This window comes from Benincasa hispida, chromosome 5 (assembly GCF_009727055.1).
Source record: "Benincasa hispida cultivar B227 chromosome 5, ASM972705v1, whole genome shotgun sequence".
Lineage (NCBI taxonomy): Eukaryota > Viridiplantae > Streptophyta > Magnoliopsida > Cucurbitales > Cucurbitaceae > Benincasa > Benincasa hispida.
This window is the reverse complement of record NC_052353.1, coordinates 28,820,936-28,844,446: the sequence shown is the minus strand read 5'-3', so window position 1 is coordinate 28,844,446 and position 23,511 is coordinate 28,820,936. Positions and strand designations below refer to the sequence as shown.

The window sequence follows — 23,511 nt, the reverse complement described above, 5'->3', positions numbered from 1 at the left end:
ATAAAGTCAAATTAAATTACCTATTTTTAATTCTTATGGTTTTCATTTGATTTCAAATTGATTTGTGGGCAATTTTGGTTTTGTTTTTTAATTTAATTTAATTTTTTAAGTACAAATAACCACTTTTCAGGAGTCTAAATAGAAAATGACCCAAGGATTGAAATTAAATGAGATGTGCTCTTTGCTTGCATTAATGTCCTATGAATTTACCAATTTATCTTTGAAATCTATGTGCGTTCATACATGTTGAGAAGGCCACCCAATGCTCAATGCACGATGTCCGATGACCAATGGCTTGTGCTTGATGGTATATCTTCCATGCTCGATGATCGCTACATAGTACTCGATTTTCGACACCAACTTGACTTTTTGAATTCTTAAATACCCACTTAAAACATATTTCATCATTTTAACTCCTTTTACAATATTTTCGCCACTTCTCTCTTGTCTTTTCCATCTTACGTTGGACTACACCTTTTTATACCAATTCTCTCTGGAACAGGTAACATTCGTTTTTTTCACTTCGTTTTAGTTTTTTTTTTTTTCCATTTTCATGTAACACTTCTCTCGAGTCTCTATTTTTTGTTTTTTGCATTTCCATTTCATTTTTGTTTTTGCACGGTCGTTTTCGCATTAGTTTCATTTTCATTTCGTTTTCTTTTTATATTTTTTGCATTTCAATTCCCCATAATTAGTAAAGGAGGGATGGTTCGAAAGAAATGTTCGAGCAACAAGCAACACCATTCAAATCGAGTTTCGATCATCGATTATCGAGTCTCATGTAGCAAGCAAAAATATCATATAGAGAGCATCGAGTATCATGTATCTTACATCAAGTATCGAGTATTTTACATAATATTACTTTTTTTTTTTTGGATTTTTGTTCTTCTATGAAATATGGCTAGACAATTGAAATTAGTTGCTCAGGATCGATTTCTAGGCCAAACAACCAGCTTATCATCTCACATTGAGACTGTGAATAAGATAGTGAAAGCGAAGCTTACCACCACTCAACTTGCCATCTTCAAGTAAACGATGTTTAGATGGTTTGTAGATATGAACATTATATTTAATAGCTCATTAGTCTATTATATCTTATTAAGGAGGTGCATGACTATAGGAAGGATGTATGGCGTTTGATCTAAATGGTACAATTTAACCTTCTCCCAAGAAGAATTCTTATTGGTGACAAGATTGTGGTGGTCACTTAATCGAGTTGTGAGGAAGGTTGAAGGTGAAACAACTGAATAATTATGCAATAAGTACTTAAAGAATGATTTTGCAGAGGACATTCACATTAGTACCTTAGAATCACTGTACAAGGAGATGGAGTTCGAAATGACATGGAGGCCATAAAAATTACATTGGTCTATAACACTGAGTTAGCTATGATGGGGGAAGAGAAGACGAGGGGCAATATCGACAGTTCAATGATGTGGAGAGGATTTGGAATACTTCAATAGCTTCGATTGAGAACATGCAATATAGGAGAAGACATTACAAGGACTACAAAGAGCATTGAAAGTTAAGGTTGAAACGTACAAGAAGAGGTTGAAGAACAATAAGAACTACATTGTTAAGTATAATCTATTGGGGTTTCCTCATACATTCCAAATAATTGTGATTCCTTATTTCATATATCGCTTACTACATTTCATGTTTTATAATCGTTAATTAATTTATGGTAGGTATGGACATACAAAATCATATCAACGATGGTCGAAAAAGTTACAACCCAATTAAATAACAATTCTGTACCTCGATTCTTGAGATGGGAGTGTTCATACTCATTACCTACCAGAATAATGCAACGAGACGTGTTTGACTCCAACAAGGTTAATACTTAATTAATATTTACATATTTAAAGTTGTGTCAGTTGTGCATGTAACTCATATTGTTTTGTTGTTTGTGCAAATAGTGATCACTCCCACACACTCATGTATGATATTGAGAAGCAATATAGGGGCACTTAGGTTGAGAAATGACTCATTTACAAACCCAATGATGTCGGGACGAGCCCATCAGAATCACGTTCATCATAGCATGATGAGGATGGTCATAGTTATTATGTTGATTACGAGACTCATGAGCACGAGACTTACGATCTTGAGACTCACGAGCACGAGACTCATAAGCACGAGTCTCACGACCCTGAGACTAGGGTTGGCAAAAAAATTTGTGGGTACCTGCCTCGATCGAGGTAGGAATCCTTCGTTTAATCAGGGATGAGGGTCAAACTGGGAAATTTTTTAGGGTATCAGATCGGAGATGGGGCGAGGATGAGAAAAAGAGTATCCACGCCCGACCCCGACCCCGTCCCCGATTAGAATTTATTATTATTTTATATATTATTTTATCCATAAGTAACTATTTTATTTAATAAAAAAATTATAGTAAAATGGAAGCCCAACCAACCACTCAAGCCCAGAAACCCAAACCTAAACCTAATAAAGTAATAATCTCAAATTCTCCTCATCTCTTTCACTCCCAAGTGCAAGTCCCATGGCCAACCACTCATTCTCCCCATCTCTTTCACTTTTATTTTCCTTTCTTACTTCGTTTAACGACCATCGCCACCCATCCACGAGTGGCTACTGCTACCACTATCGTTGAGACGAGTTTCGCGATCGCCGCCATTGGTGTTTCTACCTAAATCTCCATTGTTTTTTTCATCTTCAAATCTATTTGTAGTCACTTTTCACTTTATTTTGTTCTAAACTTTTGAGAACTAATTTCTGCACCTATATATATGGTCCATTTTTTTTTTCTGTTTTGTCAAACTCAAAATTCTTCATGTTTTGTTTTGCATAAAGTTTATAGAGGGAGAAAAGAAGGCATTAGAGTCATTCAAAAACCAGAGGAAAGGGAAATCGGGGATGGCTCCCCGCGGGGACCCATTTCCTCCAATAAGGAATCCTCATCCCTGTCCTCACCTTCAATTAGCAAGGATGCGGATGGGGATAAAGATGGGCTAAATAGCCTCTGTGAGGGCTAGGATGGGGAATCCTTCCTTGCTCCACCCCAGCCCCGTTGTCAACCCTACGCGAGACTCACCATCCCGATACTCACGAGCACGCGACTCATTAGCTAGAGATTTTCCATTCATAGATTACTCAAGGACTTAGATGATAAGGTATTGAGAATGGAGAATAAATTGGGGGATGTCTAGTCAGACTGCAACAGATAAAGTTTGACTTGGGTGAGATAAAAGTCGATATGCAAACCATCACCAGTGTACTTCATTCACTATGTCGATTATGTAATACAACCTAATGCAAACTATAAGTTTTAGTTTTTGACCTAACCCATTTCTTTAAATATTAGGACAATTAGAGGTTCGATCCAATTTTGAGCAAAACCAATGACCGAACCGAACAGGCCGATTCTCAAAACCTTTGAATTGATCAAAACCAATTTGCTCGGTTTTGATTTTTGAATCGAACTGCCTTGATTTGGTTCAGACCGATTTGGATAGATTAAAACCATATTTTCTCTGTTTTTTTTTTTGGTTTTTTTATTAGCTAAGAAAAAATTTCAAAAGCATTTAAAGAAACTATTTATTCCTAAATTAGAAGAGGGGTAGAGCAACAAAAAAAAAAAAAAAAAAAAAAATTGGGTCCAAGTAAGTTTTAAACTGTTTTTAAAATTATAAACCTAACTGAAAATTAATAAATAAAAAAACGTGTAGTATAATGTTTTCTTCTAGTTGCTACCTTGTCGTGGAGGTGTAAAGATGAAGCTATCATGCATAGTTTCATGAAGGTGAAGGTGTTGATTACTGCCTTTAGCCATGTTTGGAGGTGGAAGTGTTGTCGTGGAGTACGTTGGGGAAGCAAACATAAAAAAGAGAGGTGAAAGAAGATGGGGATGATGGTTGGCGGTTACACATAACTAAGATCTATAGTTTTTATATTTTTTTTTGTATATATTATTTTCTCGATTGGGCTAGGCTTTTAAGAAATCATGGGCTGTTGGAAGTTTAGTTAATAAACACACATATATAAAATATAAATATTAAAGTTGGTCCAATTCGATTTTGTATAATTTTTTAGCCATTGAACCAAGAACCAAACCAAAAATCCTGGTTCTCTAAGCAGTGAGCTGAAAAGTTAAAAAAGTTAAAGAAACCAGATTGAGCCATTTGGTTTAATCTGGTTCGTCGATTTGGATCAAATTTCGCACACCCCTAGGGAGTGTTTAGGATAAGAAGTGGAATAGTGAGAAGTAAGAAGTTATGAAGTTTAGAGAGTTGTAAAGTATTGGGCCCACAATATAAGGAGTTAATAAGATGTAAAATTGATATCTTTTAGTCTCCTTGGGCCAAACAAGGAGTGGAATTCACAATTCCTAGTTCCTAACTCCCACTTCATAACTCTTTGGACCAATTGTACCTTTAAGGGCAATGATGTATTAAATGATGATGTCGAGAACATTGAATGTGAGTCGCATGAAAGGTATTAGAGATGTTGACCCCAGTTATAAGCCCATTCCTCCAACACCCATCGAGCCTTTTCTCATTGAGTCACTTCCAATTGAGCCACTCCCACCAATCTACAATGATCACGGGACGACAACTCTTAAAACATCTTAAACTGTACCTAATGCCATAAATATATATTTGAAGTATTGCAATTCTTCAAGCTTAAGTCCCAAGATTTTTTTTTTTTTTTTTTTAATCTTTAAAGCTTTCCCATAAGCATGCAACACGGCGCATGATTCCTCTAGCGTGCCCCTTGCAAGAGCGAAAGTAGTTTCTCTCGCACGCATGCCTTGTCATAATTGATATTAACACCAAGTTGTTGTCGTATATCCTCAATAATATGTCGCGGTTTGACAGCACAACCAACTCCAAATTTGTCTTTGATTAACTACCCAATTTATGAATGCACTAGTTTTATGTGATCGTGATTCAAAACTTCATGCTCGACCGTACACTTTGTGATCTTGAAAATACTACATCCCTCCATTTTAACTACATGAACTTCTCACTTACACATCGCGTTACACATTACACACTGTAGAGTTTTTTGTTCCATATGAATCATATTCAGAATTAACTATATATTTTATATTGTATATACAATTAACATATGTTTTTCTAAATTAATTTAAAAATTTTAAATTATTCTTTCAAAACTTTGGTCCTTTTTGATCCGTTGTGAGCTAGCAAGGGGACCAAATGAACCTACAAATTATAAGCTCCAATGATCAGAGATTAACCAATGAACTTTTTAGTTAACTAGACAACATTCAGTAACTATGAGACAAACCACTATAGACCCAAAATTGGGCTCTTATGCACTATAGAACAAGTTGCGTCTATGGATACAACCATTACATGTAAGTCGATTTTCGCTAGTTGTTCGTAATTATAGCTAGGTCAAATGTCTGTTTTATCCCTATAATTACCTTTGTTATACCCCTATAATGAACAATTTGTTTATGGTCAAATCATTAGTCAATTTCCTCCCGAGTTAGTGAGAGGGTGAGGCCCCAATATTCAAGTCCTAGAGTCAGCACTTAAGGGAACTGCTCATCTACTTACCCTCAATGGGAAGAAGTGAATTTCATCTCGTGAAATTATGTTTCCAGCTCCCTACTCGGTTAACTCACATAAATGGTAAGTTTATTGAATGGACAACGCGGGCCACTCTTACCCATGCAAATCAAATGATGAGCCCTCACAAGTAGAAGTGCATAAATCATTCAAGATTAAGATCGAGTTACATATGCTCATCCTGTGAAATATTAATCTCTCCAACGAATGGAGTTACAAAGAAAGATTAATTATTTTATGGTCCAGTCTTATACAAACTATTTGTATAGGATACCTCCACTCACATGTTTCCATATAGACGATATGGATCACAACACTTATAACAATTACAAAGTCGGTTGCATCCACAGTGTCACCAGGATAAGGCACCAAATCTTATCCATACACTATAGACCCTTTAGGTTATTATTTAAATATGATCCACCTGTATGTCAACTACATATTATTCAAATCTCATGTACATAACTTGGATTTTACTTTATTGGATTGAGTTATGCAAAAGTAAAACACAAAATAAAACAACAAATTATTTTATTAATAATCAATAAATTATTTATAGATTTACAAACTACGAGCTTAGGTTATAAAACCTAACAATCTCCCACTTGACCTAAAGCTAGTGGGACTGTATAAATACAATAAACTAGAGCATACACTATACCCAGTAATATCTCTCACTTACTCTAGACAAGATGATACATATCTCGTAGACCTCGACTTTCTAGATGACTCTTAAACACTTTAGCTGTGAGAGTTTTTGTAAAAGGATCAGCAATGTTGTGCTCTGATTCGATCTTCATAATACCACATCTCCTTGTTGCATGATCTTTCTAATTAGGTGATATTTCCTCTCTATGTGTTTTCCTTTTTTATGGTATCAAGGTTCTTTAGAGCTTGCCGTAGCACCACTGTTATCACAATAAAGTGTGATGGAAATAGATATATTTGGAACAACTTCCAAATCAATTAAGAACTTCCTAAGCTAGTTAGCTTCTTTAGCTGCTTTAGAAGCAACTACATACTTAACTTCCAAGGTAGAATCTGCAATGCATCCTTGTTTGATGTTCTACCACACTATAGCTTCATCATTCATAGTGAACACTGATCCTAATGTGGATTTCCTAGAATCCCCATCAGTCTAAAAATCAAAGTCAATATATCCCGTAAGGAACAAATCCTTATTTCCATTGTGCAACGTAGTTTACGGAGTGAGAGTCATGGTTTCAATAACGAAGGAATTTGAACTATCCTTCGTTATTCTTAAATACTTGAGGATTGTTTTAACCGTTGTCAAGTGATTTTTTTCTAAATTTGATTGATACCTACCGACAATCCCACTACAAAGCATATGTTAGGTCTTGTACACAACATGTCATAAATAAGACTGTCTACAACTGAAGCATAGGGAATCCGTCTCATATCCTTAACTTCTTGAGGTGTCTTAGGATATTGTTCCTTAGATAAAGCAATTATTGAAGGAAATCAATCACGAGGATTTCCATGAGCAGCGGAAAAAATCATTCCAAAATTACAATCATGTATGAACATTACAATTACAGTCAAAACCAGAAACAAATGGTTATGCATTCATTACAGAAATTACAACATGATACAACAAGAAATCAAGGAGAAATCTCTACGCACGTTTGTAGACTCGTCTCCACGCTCCTTGCTCACGAGTGCTCGAACGCTCATCCAACACGACCGCTACACAGCACAAACACGGCGCACTCGTCCTCAGCGATCGCCTCAGTCACGAACACCCCAACAGCATGAACGACCTCCACAGAACCTCGACGGCGTCGAGTTGAGTATGACACCACCAAGAAGGCTACCTTGGTATTCTCGGTGTGAGAATCTAGAGGGTGGGCTCTGTGTGGACTTGGTTTGAGGCAAAAGATGAAGGAAACAACAATCATGTACACAATTGGGCAAGTAGAAGAAGGCCGAACCTATCGTATAGGTCGATGTCCAATCGTTTAGCAAAAGCTAAGCGATCATCTAGAAAAAGCTAGGCGATCATCTAGTAAAAGCTAAACAATCGTTTAGCTCATCGTTTAGTTCTGTATCTGTCGCTTACAAAATATTACACGATCGTTTACCTTTTCAAGCTGTCGCTAGTAAATTCGTGTTTAGTTGACAACTTTCGTGAGATTCTTTTTGCGAGAGAGAAATTCTCAAAATCAATTTTGACAAAAAATTTACTAAAATTAGGAAACAATTTTCCTTTTATCTCACGGTTACCATAAAACTACCAATAACCTTCCACTCAATTAGTTATTAGAGAAAAAGAGATAATTATCCAATAATTAATATTATTATAAATATAAATGATAACCAACTTATCATACTATATTTATAACCTATAGTTTTAATATTTCATCTCATGAAACATATAAACCATAGTTCTTTTTCTATTCCATGGCACTTAATGTAAATCTCATTTACATTAATCCTCCACTAGATGTATCTCATACACCATACCAATCATATCATATATAATCGAATTATCTCTTGTCAATTTGAACATTTCAAATCAACATCAAGAACTGATCTTCAACTGCATCCATTAAGCTACCAAGGGGACCTTATGAACCTATAGCTCGAAGCTCCAACGGTACGTGAATAACTGACTAAACTCTTTAGTCACGGGAGCCACCATTTGTTAACTGCCAGGCACTCCACTAAAGACCAAAAGCTGAACTCTTCTTACCACAGATATATTATGTGTCTATCTTAACCAATCAAAAGTGCGACAACCCTTCACAAATCTCTCGTAAGTACAGTTGGGCCAATAACCGTTATGCCCCTATAGTTACATCTAACTCCTTAAGTACCACTGAATCCTCTAATAAATATAAGTCATAGTCCTACTATAGCCGAGTCCTCTCTTCCAAAGAGAAGCTGTGGCCACTATGTTTAAGCCCCGAAATCAACCCTTAAGGGAGCAATCTCTCTACTTATCCCTGCTTTGGGAAAGAAGTGAATTCCAATCTTGTAGATTGAGTTTCCAGCTTCCAGATCAAACAAGTCCACAAAAAGGTAGGCATGTTGAGTTGGCAATCTGGCCACTCTCACCCATACTAATCAAAGGACCGCCCTCAAAGGTAGAAGTTCACAAAACACTTAGGATTGAGGTTCGTTGAGACATAAACTTCTCCCACTTTTTTTTTCGAGAAAATGGGTGGGTGAAATGAATTGAACTATGGTCATTTAGGTGAGATGTAAGTCTCTAGTATCAACGGCGTTATATACAGAGTCTAGTCATCTCGTGGTCTGGTCTTATATAAACTTTTTGTATGGGACACCTTCGCTCACACATCTCCACATGAATAGCCAGTATCTACCATCTGTAGTAGTTTACAACACTTGCAAACCTCTATAAAGTGGGTTGAATCCGTAGTGTCACCAGGATCAAGTATCCCACCTTAATCCTTATACTACAGACCTATTTAGGTTATCACTTAAGGCATGATCCACTTGTATATCACATATACATGCTTAAATTGACATAAGATAACCAAGAAGCTTTGTTTATTGGATATGAGTAAATGCCAGAATGAAATAACAATTATTTTATTCATTAAATAATGTGTATCAATACAAACAACGAGACTCCAGGAGAATTAGGACACCAATCCCAACAATTACATACCTGAAAGGTAAATTATCCTTCTTAGAATTCTATATTGAATATTTGACAAGGATTTTGTCAATATAAGATGCTTGAGACAAGGCTAAAGTTCTATTCATGCAATTCCTTGTCATTTGAATTCCTAAAAAAACTTGTGCTTCTCCCAAATCTTTCATTTAAAATTGAGCAGTTAGCCAACGTTTAATGTCAATTAGTAAACCTACATCATTCCCAATGAGTAGTATATCATCCATATACAACACAAGAAAAGCTATAGTACCCTTCATAATCTTCTTGTAAACTCAAGGTTCATCAACGTTTTGACTAAAACCATAAGATTTAACTTCAATGTTACCCTTATATTCTAAGATCTTGATGCTTGTTTTAATCCATAAATGGATCTTTTAAGTTTGTAAACTTTTTGCTCTTGATCTTGTTTTATGAACCCTTTTGGTTGGCTCATGTAAATTCTCTCTTCAAGATTACCATTTAGAAAAGTAGTCCTGACATCATTCGCCATATTTTATAGTCATAATATATGACAATGGATAAGAGAATGTGAACAGACTTTAGTATGGAAACAGGGGAGAAAATTTCTTCATAATCTACTCCCTTCCTCTAGGAATAATCTTTTGCCGCAAGTCTCGCCTTAAAGATATGAACCTTTCCATCTACTATATGCTGTTCAATTTACAAAGGTCCTCACGGCTAAAGTTTTTAAGGATCACCTAGTGAGTCTAGGACTACGAATTGTATAATCTAAGACAAGTGGGAGAAAAATCCATGGGTATATAATGCCTAGTGAAGACAAACCATGGGTATGTGCCTTATCTATTGATTTTATCTCTAAAACTCAACAACTCAACATCGTGTGTATATATATGTTACCACTGAAGTTTTAGTCCAAGTGAGAGTTTGTTGGATTTTATGTCCTAAAACTCGTGGTTTGTAACCAATAAACTTATTATATTATAGATAAAGATGTTATTAAGGATTATTCAATAAAGTTGTTATTGAATGTATGAATTGCTCATTTTATTTTAGAAAAAACCTAAATCAAATAAACTAAGATCCATGGCTATTACATGAGTACTTGGACTTTATGTGGAGATATGTGGATCAAGTTTGAGTAAATAGTCTAAATAGTCTATAGTATACGGACAAGGATGGGTACCTTGTTTTGGATACACTATTGGATGCGACCCACTTTGTATTTAGTATAAATGATGTGATCCTGAATTGTTCATGTGGAGACATGCGAGTGGAGGCATCCTATGCAAAGATTTTTTATAAGACTGGGTCAAGAAATACGTCACTTTTATTTTATAACGTTGTTAACTGTTTAAGATTGACTATTTCAAAGTGATGACCTAGATAACTTGACTTTAATCCTAAGCTAACTATGAATTCCTGTTTATTTGGGATTATCCTTAGATTTGCATGGGTGACGGTTGGCTTAACAGCCCCAGCTCAATAAGCCCCTTATTTTAGGGGTAAGACCGGGTAGATAGTTAAAGATATAGTGTGCAAGACCAAATTCACTCCTATCCACTTTTAAGGATAGCAGAGAAGTTGTTCCCTTAAATGCTGACTCTGGGTCTTGAACAATGGACCCCACCCTCTTATTGACTTGAGAGGGACTCAGTTTGGTGATTGGATCACAAATCAATTGTTCATTAGAGGATCAATGGGACTTAAGGAGCAAGATGTAATCTCAGGGGTAAAATAACTTTTGACATAGTCGTTATTACGAACAACCTGTAAATAGTTGACTTACTAATTATGGTTATTTCGAGTGGATAGAAATATATCTACAATGAGGGGAATGCAACTATTAGGATTTAGTGGAGTGACCTGGTAGTTAACGGATGTTGGTAATTGGGTTAAAGAGTTTATCTAGTTAATCTCGGATCGTTGGAGCCCATGATCTGTAGGTCCATGAGGCCCCTCTAATAGCTCATATCGAACTAAACCTTAAAACAGTATGACAAACGAATTTGAAGTGTTTGAATTCGATTTTTGGAGTAAAGTGTTAAATATATCAAATATATTTAACCTAATGTTTAATTGTGAATTAAATATAAAGAGAGAAAGAATAGGAAATATTTAAATAAGATTTAAATATCAATTTAAATATCAAAACTATGAATAGGGATTCATATTGATTGGGATTAGCTTTGGATTTAATAATTGAATATTAAATTAAATTAAATAATTGTTTTAATTATTTAATATTAATTTAATTATTAGAATTAATTTTAAAATTAAATGAAATTGGTCAAAATTGCAATAAAAGTCAAAATAATTGACTGTTGTTGACTAGGTCAAAATTGCAATAAAAGTCAAAATAGTTGACTGTTGTTGACTAGGTCAAAATTATAATAAAAGTCAAGATGTTGACTTTAGGTTTTGAGAGTCAAAAAGTCAAATGGTTGACTTTGGATTTTTAAAGTCAAAGATTGACCTTTGACTAAGTTAGTGGAAAAATCCAACATGTTCAAGTGGAAAAATCCTAAATTTGTTTTGCTAAGTATTCATCCCACTTGAAGACACTAATCCTACATCGTGTTAATAAAATTTTGAGTGTCAAATTCTCATTAACTCAAATTTGCATGATTTTGTCTGTAAATAGAAAAGTTCTATGAGTTTTAATCTTCTTAGCAAAGTGATTTTTATGAGATGTTTGAGAAGAATCTAAACCTAATTCTCTCTCAAATCCTTAATATTTTTCTCTCCAAATTGGCCACTCACTGGATCCCACCATTCCGTTCTAAGACCGAAGAATAGTGGAGAAGACTTTTGTGGTGGTCTACGAACTGTTCGTGAAGAGATTGGAGCAAATTTGGAGAACAATTTAGACTACAAAGATTATGCTCTCTATCCCTTTGTTTTAAGTTAAATGCATGCCTATTCTGATTAAATTAACATGATTAGAGTATTTAGATCCTTTATTTTTTCCACTGCATATATATTCGTTCCATTAGGAATGTTGTTCAAAATTTATACTGCAGTCTCTACTATATATCTCCAAAACGAGTCTAGTAATTGAGCTTAACTCATCATTGGCCGAACCATGTCTAACAGACTTTCTAATACATTATTTTGTTGAGGTGTACCAGGTGCTTATATTTATTATGTGATTCCATTTTCTATCATATAGTCTTGGAATCATAAGTCAATATACTCTCTACCATGATCCAATCATAGTGTTTAATTGTTGTGAAATAAGTTCTCAACCCCAATCTTATACTCTTTGAACTTTATAAGAGCTTCAAGCTTATGTTGCATTAGGTAAATATACTCATATCTAGAATAATCATCTATAACATAGATGAAATATTCATACTCTCTTCTTTTGTTTAATATTCATCTGACCACAAAGGTCAGATGTACAAGCTTTTCCAATAAAAGATTTTTTGGTCATTTTGTCCTCAAGACATAACTCACATATTGGTATAGTGTCTACCTCTACTTGTATAGAGGACCACTTTTAACCAATCTTTCAATCTTATTGAGATTTTTGTGGCCTAACTTTAGATGCCAAAAATAGGTATTTTCTTCTAGTGAAACCTTTTATCTTTTAGTCGTAGTTGTTGCTCTTTGAAACAATTCAACATTTAGAAATATTTTAAATGCTAACAGTCTTAGCACATATAAATTATTTTCCAATACTGCTGAACACATCTCAATACCATTCTTTAAAATATACGCTTTATTGAAAGAAAAAAAATACTGAATAAGATTGTGTAAGTAAACAAGAAACATAAATTAGGTTCCTCTTAATCTTAAGAACCACATAAATATTGTCTAACAATAAACAATGTTTCTCATTGAAAAATAATTTAAAACTTTCAATAGCAACTGCAGAGACGACCTCCCCAGTACCAATTTTCATTGTCATATCTTCAGTTTCTAACTGCCTCTAGGAGTTAATTTTCTTTAAAAAAGAACAAACATGGTTAGTAGCCCCTAAATCAATTGTCTAAGTAGAATCATCATTCTCCATTAAACTAGTTTCCCACAAAAGTAAATCATATTTACCTTATTTGACTTTCTTCTTCTCAATCAAGTAGTTTGAGTAGTTTCTCTTCCAGTGCCCATCCTCATGGTAGTAGAAACACTTTCCTTTTGTAGCATTTGCAGCCTTGGCCTATTTCCCTTTCTAGGCAGTGTTGGAAGCAACTTTATTCCCTTTTTCACCCCTCTTCCTCTCCAGTTTTAAATGCTAGAAGAGGAAGCTCTACTTTATTCCAAAGGTCAAAACCTCTGTGAAAGTTCTTATTGGAGCTGGCAAGATTTGCCTCTCCTTCTTATCCTTTGTTTTTCAATAAGGACTAGTATGTTTGGAGTTCATTTAAAGGAGTAGTGAGGTTGTAAGTAATCTTGAACTCTTAGAGAAGAGAACTTTGAGCAGAAGCAAGATCGACCTAAATCCATTTTTTATTGAATATAAATTTTACAGTAAACAAGAAATAAGATATGCATTTATATATAAATTACAGCATGCTTAACAAAAGGTTTTAGAAACCTTACCTTCGAAAATCTTTCTTCAAGAATTTCCTTGAACAACACATGAACCACTTGAAGACGTTTTTTTTTAAAAAAATAACACAACCACAAAGACTTCTTCAGTATTCTCAGGGTGAGAATCCAGAAGTTGTGACCTCTGACGGATTAAGAGGGAATTTGTGTAGAGAGGAGAAAAGAGAATTGAAAATGTTCAGCAATAAATCCACAAAAACATAACTTTTTCTGTTTCTTTTCTCTCTATCACAATCGTTCAACCAACAAAGAAGAAGAAACTTTTTCGTTTTGTACATGCCAAAAATAACAATCACCCACGCAAAAAGAAAGGGAAAGGAGTTGTAGCTCCCTCTCTTATTATTAAAATAATAATTAATATAAATATAAATATGATAACTAACTTATCATATATATATATATATATGTTAGATCAAATATAATATATAACCTATAGTTTTAATATTATATCACATATAATATAAACTATAGTTTCTTTTCTCTTTTATATGACATTTGATATAAATCATATTTATATTAAATTTAATAACTATTAATCCAATTCATAGAATCTATGTTTGAATCTTATTCAAATATTTATTTCCTCTCATTAAGCCATAGTGTATCAAATAATTATGTCACATATAATTGAAACAACTTAATTATATCATATATAATTAAATCCCTCTACTAATTTAGACAATTCAAATTAATCCAAAAACTGATTCTTAATTAATCCTATTGAGCTACCAAGGAGACCTCATGGACCTGTAGCTTGAAGCTCCAACGGTACATGAATAATTAATTAAACTCTCTAAAGAGTTTAATTAATTATTCACCATTCGTTAACTGTCGGACACTCCACTAAAGACCAACGCTACACTCTTCGCACTATAGATATATTTATGTGTTCATTGGATATAACCAATCAACAGTACGATAACCCTTCACAAATTGCTCGTAAGTATAAATAGGCTGAATTACCATTTTGCCCTTGTAGTTACATCTAACTTCTTAAGTACCACTGATCCCTGTAATGAACAATATATCCAACCTTATCCATCTACTTCAGACCATTTAGGTTATCACTTAATCATGATTCCCCCTATGTCTCTACATACATGTTTAAGTTACAAAGATAACCTTGGATTTTAATTTATTGGTTTGTGGTTAATATAACTAAAATATCATATATTTTATAGATAATGAATTTGAATAAACTATCATATATTTTATTAAATACACCATGGTTAATGCAACTAAATTTGGCTCTTTATATCTTTACATACAATAAAGAGACAGAGAACTAATTAAATACTAATTAATCTAAATTAACTAAGCTAATATGGACTAAATTATATAACTATCTAATATTTAAATTTAAAGTATTCTAGATACAGATAATTAATTATTTAGAAGAAAAGTAATTGAATGATTAAATAAAATCGATATACTTGTAATTAATCCAAAATACAATGAATTACACGGTTTTGAAGAAATATTTATGAAGGATAAAATTGTCTAAAAATATTCTTTTAAATATCCTACCTTTTAATATAGTATAAATAAGTTTTAAAAAGAGATTGAATCTATAATAATTCCATGAATCAATGATTTTTTTCCATTTGGATATTGTGGACTATATGATGGGTATTTTGATCTTTTCATGTGTCATATCTGCAATAGGTTTATCCTTGTATTACATTTACTAATATGAATCCGATTGCTGTTTATGCAACCAAGTCGTGTTGTAATTATATTATTTTGGTATCAGTTTTTACATATTTGCAGACAATTGTTTATATAAACATGCACTACAAATACATACTTTTTAAATTTAGACATTTTTTAAAGTTTTCCCAAACCTAGATAATACTCCAGACCTGCCACTTAAACTTTAAGATTAACATTCCCAAATTTCAGACGACCACCTGCCAAACGCTCTCTAAGGACATAAGCATAAACTTAAAAAGTAAAAATATTACTGAATTATTAATATCCATGAAAACTATATAAGCATTAAGGTATAAGCATATAGTTTTATGTAAGATAGTCTTACAAAACCATTAAAAACTATTGCTATCACAGTGCAACATTTTTCTTCAAACTAAATCTATGGTGAAGGTCCAACTATAACCACAGCAGCATAAAACAAGTACACATGATATACCAACAAGAACACATAACGATATCCATAGACTTGACTCTTGGGTTAACCACTCTCATTACCAATCAAAGCAAGAAGCATTGCTTCATAATCCCCAGAGGTATCGCCTTTTATTGCCTGATCCAAAGGGACACTGTTTCTCCGATAATACTCTTCAACGATGCGTTTCATGTCGACCTCAGCTCGCGTAACTACTACTCTAGTCAAAGCCTCTTCATCGGTCCCAAGCCCTTTGATGGCCAAACGAAGAACTTTCTCAAAATATTTCTCAGGCCAAGTTAGACACTTTATAGCAGATCTCAGAAGTTTAAGGTAGTCGTTATTGGGGTCGCTCTTCAGATCCTGCATCACAAGATCAAGATGCATTGCCAATCGGTCATGCATAAAGAGTGTAACAACTATTAAAGATACTTCGAATATTGAATATTCACAAACCTTGTTAATAGCATTCCCAAATTGGTCATTGTAATGATTAAATGTAGCATTTAGTTGTGCCTTGCTCCTAGTGCTTATAATCCTGATGAGTTCCTCATCATTGTAAGCTTTCTCAGAGATTTTCTCGTGAAGTATCTTAGCCTCTGATGTTGCTAGGGTAGCATTTACCTCAGGACCATCATATCGATATGCAGTCACAAGGGGAACCAGAAGCTATATGGAAAAAAGATGGTAACTTCAAGAGGAGAAACAAAATATAAAGGAAAGTGTTTGATAATTAAATATATCTAGCATATTTAGAGTATACAAGAGAATTCAAAGTTCATTTGGTTTGAACTTTAAGCATCAACAAAATTTGAATCTTACGTCAATTCGATATTGCAATGGATATACTCAGGAACCAAAGGAAAGCTAGAAATGAAAAGGGCGAGCTAATAGTTTGTAATGGTTTAGAAAACCGTTGAAAATGAAATGAGAATTACGAGTAATATCTAATGTGAAAGACGTGTCCAGAAACCACAAACAATTGCAGCAAACATCTGTAAGAAAATCAAGCCCAAAACACCTCAGAAGCTTTCAAATCCAATATTTTAAAGCATTGTCTTACCCTGCGAAAATCACCTGTAGTGTGCTGTGCAACATCTTCTTCAATCGACCGCTTGAAACGAGCATGGTATTCTTCCTTCACTAAAAATAGATCGCGTGGAGTTCTAGTACAAGCTATTTCCAATATAACAAAATGTTTTGGAGTAAGTTTCCTTATTGCTTCATTGGCTAGTAATGCATCACGTTCAGCAGGTTGTAGTGTCCATAAAAGCACAACTCTCTGTTAATGGAAGGAGACAAATCACACCATTTCAGCGCTCTTTTTTAGAAGCTCATCCTATTGTTCATGTTTCAAGCTAACATGGCTAAAGAAATGCAATTTTCAAAATCATTTGAATCCCTTTTTCTATTTGAAAATTTGGAATGTTGTGCATGAAAAAAAGCTGCAACAAAAAATGTTTATATAGCTTAAAGTGTAATCAATCAGAATAAAGTAAGGTTTGATTCCAGATTCCGACCTCAAAATCACTTGAAAGTTCTTTGTCTAGCGCCTTCAAGAGATCCTCTCCATATGTTTCGGCATAGGTTTGTCGAATCAGACTGCGCTGTTCAGCATTTCTGTGAGCCAATATGGAAATAATCGCCCCCTCATCCGTTCCCCAACCTGCAGGAAGAGAAAAATTATGTAGCTCTACATCTAATTAAACCAGCACAATTCCTCCCCCCCCCCCCCCCCCCCCCCCCCCCCCCTTTTTTTCCTTTGGAATAGGAAATAAATTTCAATGATAGGTAAAATCATACAAAATGAGAAACACAACCGATGGGATTACAGAAGAAGTCTCCCGCTATATAAGAGAATTTAAGCTCATTCCTTGTTTTTGCACCAAAAGAAGAGAACTGAAAAGAGATAAATCTAAAACTTCTTGTTGTGTTTCTTCCCCAATTAACTTTTTAAAAAAAACCACTGTGAGATGATTCAACATTCATATAAATGATCCAATAGCAATGAGCACAAAAGTTATCCAAAGACTTCTTGCCTCGCACTCGGTGATGATCAATTAAAAACGAATTTAATTACAGGAACCATAAACTGAAGACAACAAAGATTTCCCACAAGGATATGAACTGACCACTGGTTGACCAAAAACTTAAACTGATGGATTATAGTAAATATAATATTATATCAACAACACGCCGACAATAGACACTGTTAACTTTCAAGGCAAGCATTGAGGCTTACAATTGTTAAAAAACAAAATGAGAAGGAAATTCGCATGAATTATAGTTACAAAAGGGACTGAAATTACATCAAAACAAAACAAAATCAGGCATTCAGCCATGGGCTTCACACGTTAAAATTCCCGATACCAATATCAAGAGCAGAAACAGGATATAAATGGCTGTTTGAAACCGGTGAAAAGACAGAGATCAAAGAATCGCAAGGTTTAGAAGAAAATCGAAAAGGGTATTGAGGCAATTGGGGAATTAGATCAGAATACAACCAGTTACATAAGTACAACAGCAGGGAATTTTAAAAATGGTTAAATCAATTGAAGGAACAGAAGAATGGGGAGATATTAGATAAGTGAGAGACCTTGAAATGCATTATGGAGGCGCTCGGAATCTTCGGCCACCGGAGGAAGCTGATCCGGCACCGTCAGAGTGGCCATTTTTGTGTATGTGTGTTAACAAATACAATGCAGTGAACGAAGACGAAGATGGATTGAGTTGGTAAATTGCAAATTGCAATCATTATATGGAAAGAAAAGAAAAAATTGATCTCTTTGTGTTTGGACAGTCGAGTCCAACACGTGGCAAACATGTGAGGCGCAAATTTGAAGAAAAAACAACCCCCAAACGAGAAGAGCATGAAAATCACTTTAAAAAATGTTACATTCCAATTTAATGTTTAAAATGTGGATGGAAAGAGGGGTGTGCATCCCATCGGTGTCAATTTTAAAAGAAAATAGATATTAAAAATCGACCAAAAAAAATGTGTAAAATCTGACCGACGATCGGTTGATTTTATCGATTTTGTGATTTTTTTTTACAAGTAAAGTCAAAGTGAATTAAAAAGAAAAGATGGACATAATTTGTAATTTTTTTTTAAATTTAAATTAATCATTTTTAAATGAAAAATTTTATATCAATCCTGTAGTGGGTTTAGAAATTAGATAACATAAAAAAATAATAAATCAATCATTTTTTAATGAAAAACGATGAATTGATGAAGTGCTATTAGGTTAACATAATTTGTAACTTTTGTTAATTTAAATCAATCACTTTTTAATGAAATTTTTTGATTCAAACATGTAGCGGGTTAAGAAATTAGACAACATTAAAAAAAAAAAAAAATCAATACTAAGACAGTAGGCTTGAACTTAGGTTGATGGTAGGGGACTTGCTTTTATTTATTTATTTATTTTTTTTGAAGAAATCATATATATATATATATGGGTCCATCGGTTAGTTTTGCAAATTTTTTATATGAAAATCGAAAAATTGAACAACCAAGTCCTAGCTTCGACCGACCAACCTTAATTTGGTCGGTTTCGATCGATCGGATCAATTTTCGATGCCTTTATGCACACTCTTAAAAATGTAGATGTCTCAATTTTAGAAAAATGTGAAGGAAAAAGTCGGTAAAATATATGTCAATGTCTATAAATATTTCTAAAAATGTTATAAAATAAAAAAAATCATATATAATATTTAAATTAATAAATAAATATTTTTTTTATGTATTTTTACACAAGAATATTTTACATTTTTAAACAAAAACATGTTTCTATTTATATTATAAATATATTAGTGACATTTTGTTGCTTATATTTTTATGTATAATAATATAATAAAAAATGTCAATTCATTCTTCTTCGATGTTGAGCTCATAAAAATGTAGAAATATCAACATGTAGAGAAAAATTTAATACCATGATTCTAAATATTCAAAAACTTAATTTTAGTCATAAACATATCGGAATCTATTAATTTAGACTCTAAACTTTAAAGTTTAAATTTTGAACCTTAAAATTAAATAAGTATTATAGGTTTTACCTTTTTTTCAATTTTTGTGAATTTGCTCCCTAATTTTAACAAACAAAAAAAAGTGCAAATATTCAATAAATAAAAGTTCGCACAAAAACAAATTTATCAGTGCACAAACATCATATTGTACGTATGTTTTATAATTTATTGAGTGCAAAAGAGAACACTTTTAACGATATTTAATCAATTTCGTAATTGTAGAGTTACATTAGTATCGTTAAATAAATGATCAATTAAGGCTCCATTGGATACTTGTTCATTTTTTATTTTTGGTTTTTTAAATTTGTGATTTGTTGTGAAATTGAGGAGCACGATGGAAACACGGATATGAAGAAAATATAATATAATAATATATTTATATAATAATAAATAAATAAAATAAAATAAAATAACTAAAATATAAAATAACAGAAATTATAAAATTGGATAAAATGAAAATTAATGGAATTTTGAAGTGGATTTCTCACCAATAAACATTATTTTGAGATCCACCAAATGTCACTATTTATAGGCAAAGTGGCAAGTAGGATGTAGACTTACATGGACACCAAGAATGATTACAAGGCACATGGACAATATGAAAAATGACACGACTTTAAGGACACTAAGCATTGAGCATTTATTTTTATGATATTTATAATACTCCCCCTTAGATGCCCATATATATATATATAAATTATGTCTCGTTAAAACCTTACTAGGAAAAACCTAATGGGAAAAAAACCCTAGTGAAGGAAAAAGAGTGCATGTTTCATATAATACATACTCCTAAAAGAATATAATATATTTACTCCCCCTCACGAAAACATCACTTAAGATCTCTTAGTCACTGCATTTCAATGTTGTGCACCAGTTTTTCAAAAGTTACAGTTAGTAATGTTGTAAATAAGTCTGCCAGGTTATCCTTCAAACAAATTTATTGTACAGTGATGTTGCCATTTTCTTCAAGATCATGAGTGTAGAAAAGCTTCAGTGAAATATACTTTGTTCTATCTCCTTTAATATATCCTCTTTAATTTAGGCTATGCAAGCTGTGTTGTCTTCGTATAATATTGTTGGAAGATTTTTATTAGAAGACAAGCCTTACGTTTCACGAATGTGTTGAGTCATTGACCTTAGCCATATACATTCTCGACTAGCCTCATCTATTGCAAGAATTTCAGCATGATTTGAGTAAGTGACCTTTATGGTCTGTTTCACCGATTGTCATGATATAGCAGTGTTCCTCCATGTGTGAATAGATAACCTGTTTGAGATCTAGCTTTGTGTGGATCAGATAAATATCTAGAATTTACAAACCAACTAGATCAAAATTTGATTTATTTGAATAAAACAAGCTCATATCAATTGTTCCTCGAAGATAACGGAGTATATGCTTAATTTCGTTTCAATATATTTTTGTAGAAGAAGAACTATATCTAGCTAATAAATTTACTGAAAATGCAATATTTGGACTTGTATTATTAGCAAGATACATAAGTGCACAAATTGCACAAAGATATGGTACTTTAAGACCAAGAAGTTATTCATTATCTTCTTGAGATCAAAATCTTTCTTTATATCCAATGAACAGACTTCCATTGGAATATTTAATAGATGTGCTTTTCATTATAAAATATTTTCAAATTTTTTCCTGTATAAGTTGACTGATGAATAAATATTTCATTTGTTAAATGCTCAATTTACAAACCAAGGCAAAATTTTGTTTTTCCAAGATCTTTCATCTTAACTTCTTTCTTAAAATATTCTATTTCCTTTGAAAGCTCTTTAGGAGTTCCAATGATATTCAAGTCATCAACATATACAGTTATAATAGAAAAATCCTAATTATGATTTCTTTATAAAAACACATGGACATATTGGATTATTTTGATATCCTTCTTTCAGTAAATATCCACTCAGGCGATTGTACCACATATGTCCTAATTGTTTCAATCCATATAGTGATCTCTATAACTTTATTAAATATCATTCCCGGGAATTTGATGTATATGTTTCAGGTATCTTAAATCCTTTTGGGATTCTTATATAAATATCATTATCAAGAAATCCATATAAATATGATGTGACTACATCCATAAGATGCATATCTAGACTTTTATACACAGTCAAGCTAATTAAATATCTTAGTGTAATTTTATCTGCCATTAGAGAATATGTCTCCTCATAATCAACTATTACAAATAAATATCTATCCGATTCAAAATAGGTGAACCGGGCCTTGAACCACTCGAACCAGACTGCAACCGGCTCGAACCAGCCATGAACCGGTCCAGAAGAACCCAACCAACTCGAACTGGAGAAACCATGAACCGAATCGGACTAGCAGACCATGAACCACGTGCGAACCGGAATTGGATCGTGTGTCCTCTTCGTCTCAGAGCGTCACGACGTCGTGCCCTAGCGTCGTGACGCTATGTGGAGTTTCTTTGTTCGCCGTATCGCAGCGTCATGACGCTAGGGCGACACAACGTCACAACACTACTGTACAGTTTCAAACTTCTTCGAAAATCCGCCGTTTTTTGCCTTGTTTTCTCTAGTATTTGGCCAAGAACCACCATGAACGACACAAGGACTAACAAATACATACTCATTATAAATTTACACCCCAAAACATGGTACAAGCGATAAACCTAAAGGTCCAATCCTGTAAAAATCCATTAATTGCAAAACCACATTCAATATAAAACATCTCATGAATTACAAAATGCAGAAATGAAAAATCCACCAAAACTTTAAAATTAATTCACAAAATTAGAATTTGAGATCAAAACCTAACTTGACTCTAATACCAATTGTAGAATCCCAATGAAGGGTCCATGAGTGGAAGCAACAGATCATCCCAAATTCAGTTTTTCAGAATTCAATTTTTACAGAAGAAGAAATATAATTATGCATTTAACAAACAAAAAATAGTACAACATGCATAAAAAAAAATTGGGTTTCAGAAACCCTTACCTTTGAAGATGTTTCTTTAAGCGAAATCCTAAAATCGAAATGGGCACGACCACGAGATGACCTCGGTATTCTTTGGTGAGAATTCAGGAGTTTGTGATGTTTTGGTGATTTTGGATTGAGAGAGGGAGAAGAGAATTGACAGAGATGAAAGGATGGGGTTTTCTTTCACAGAACTGTTCTATGTTTTCTATATCTTCCTTTCTCTTGCAAGAAGAAGAAGAAACAGGAACCAATTTTCCCAGAAAAGTCCATTGATTAATTTAAAATATTAATAAAATAAATNTATTTTAAATTAATCAATGGATTTAATAAATAATTTAATATATATTAATATGATAACTACCTTATCATATAATATATATTAAACTATATGTTATATCAAATATAACATATAACCTGTAGTTTTAATATTGTATCATATACAATATAACTTATAGGTTCTTTTCTCTCACTAATAGCATTTAATATAAATCATATTTACATTAAATTTAACAATATGAATCCAATTTATATAATTAATATTTGAATCATATTCAAATATTTATTTCCTCTCATAAATACTTAATATAATGTAGCAAATTGTAGTAATTATATCATATATAATTAAAATAAATTAATTATATCATCTATAATTGATTCCCTCT

General features: G+C 33.1%; 1 protein-coding gene across 1 annotated transcript; it reads right to left on the bottom strand.

The window, feature by feature from the left end:
- Window positions 1-15,697: 15,697 nt before the first annotated feature.
- On the bottom strand, window positions 15,698-18,611 carry LOC120077059 (annexin D2-like). Its single transcript, XM_039030909.1, has 5 exons — window positions 18,456-18,611; window positions 17,380-17,525; window positions 16,923-17,141; window positions 16,316-16,528; window positions 15,698-16,222 (listed from the first exon to the last, which is right to left on the bottom strand). Exons 1-5 carry the CDS (start codon window positions 18,529-18,531, stop codon window positions 15,926-15,928), a joined length of 951 nt encoding a protein of 316 aa, XP_038886837.1. The 5' UTR covers window positions 18,532-18,611; the 3' UTR covers window positions 15,698-15,925.
- Window positions 18,612-23,511: the final 4,900 nt, after the last annotated feature.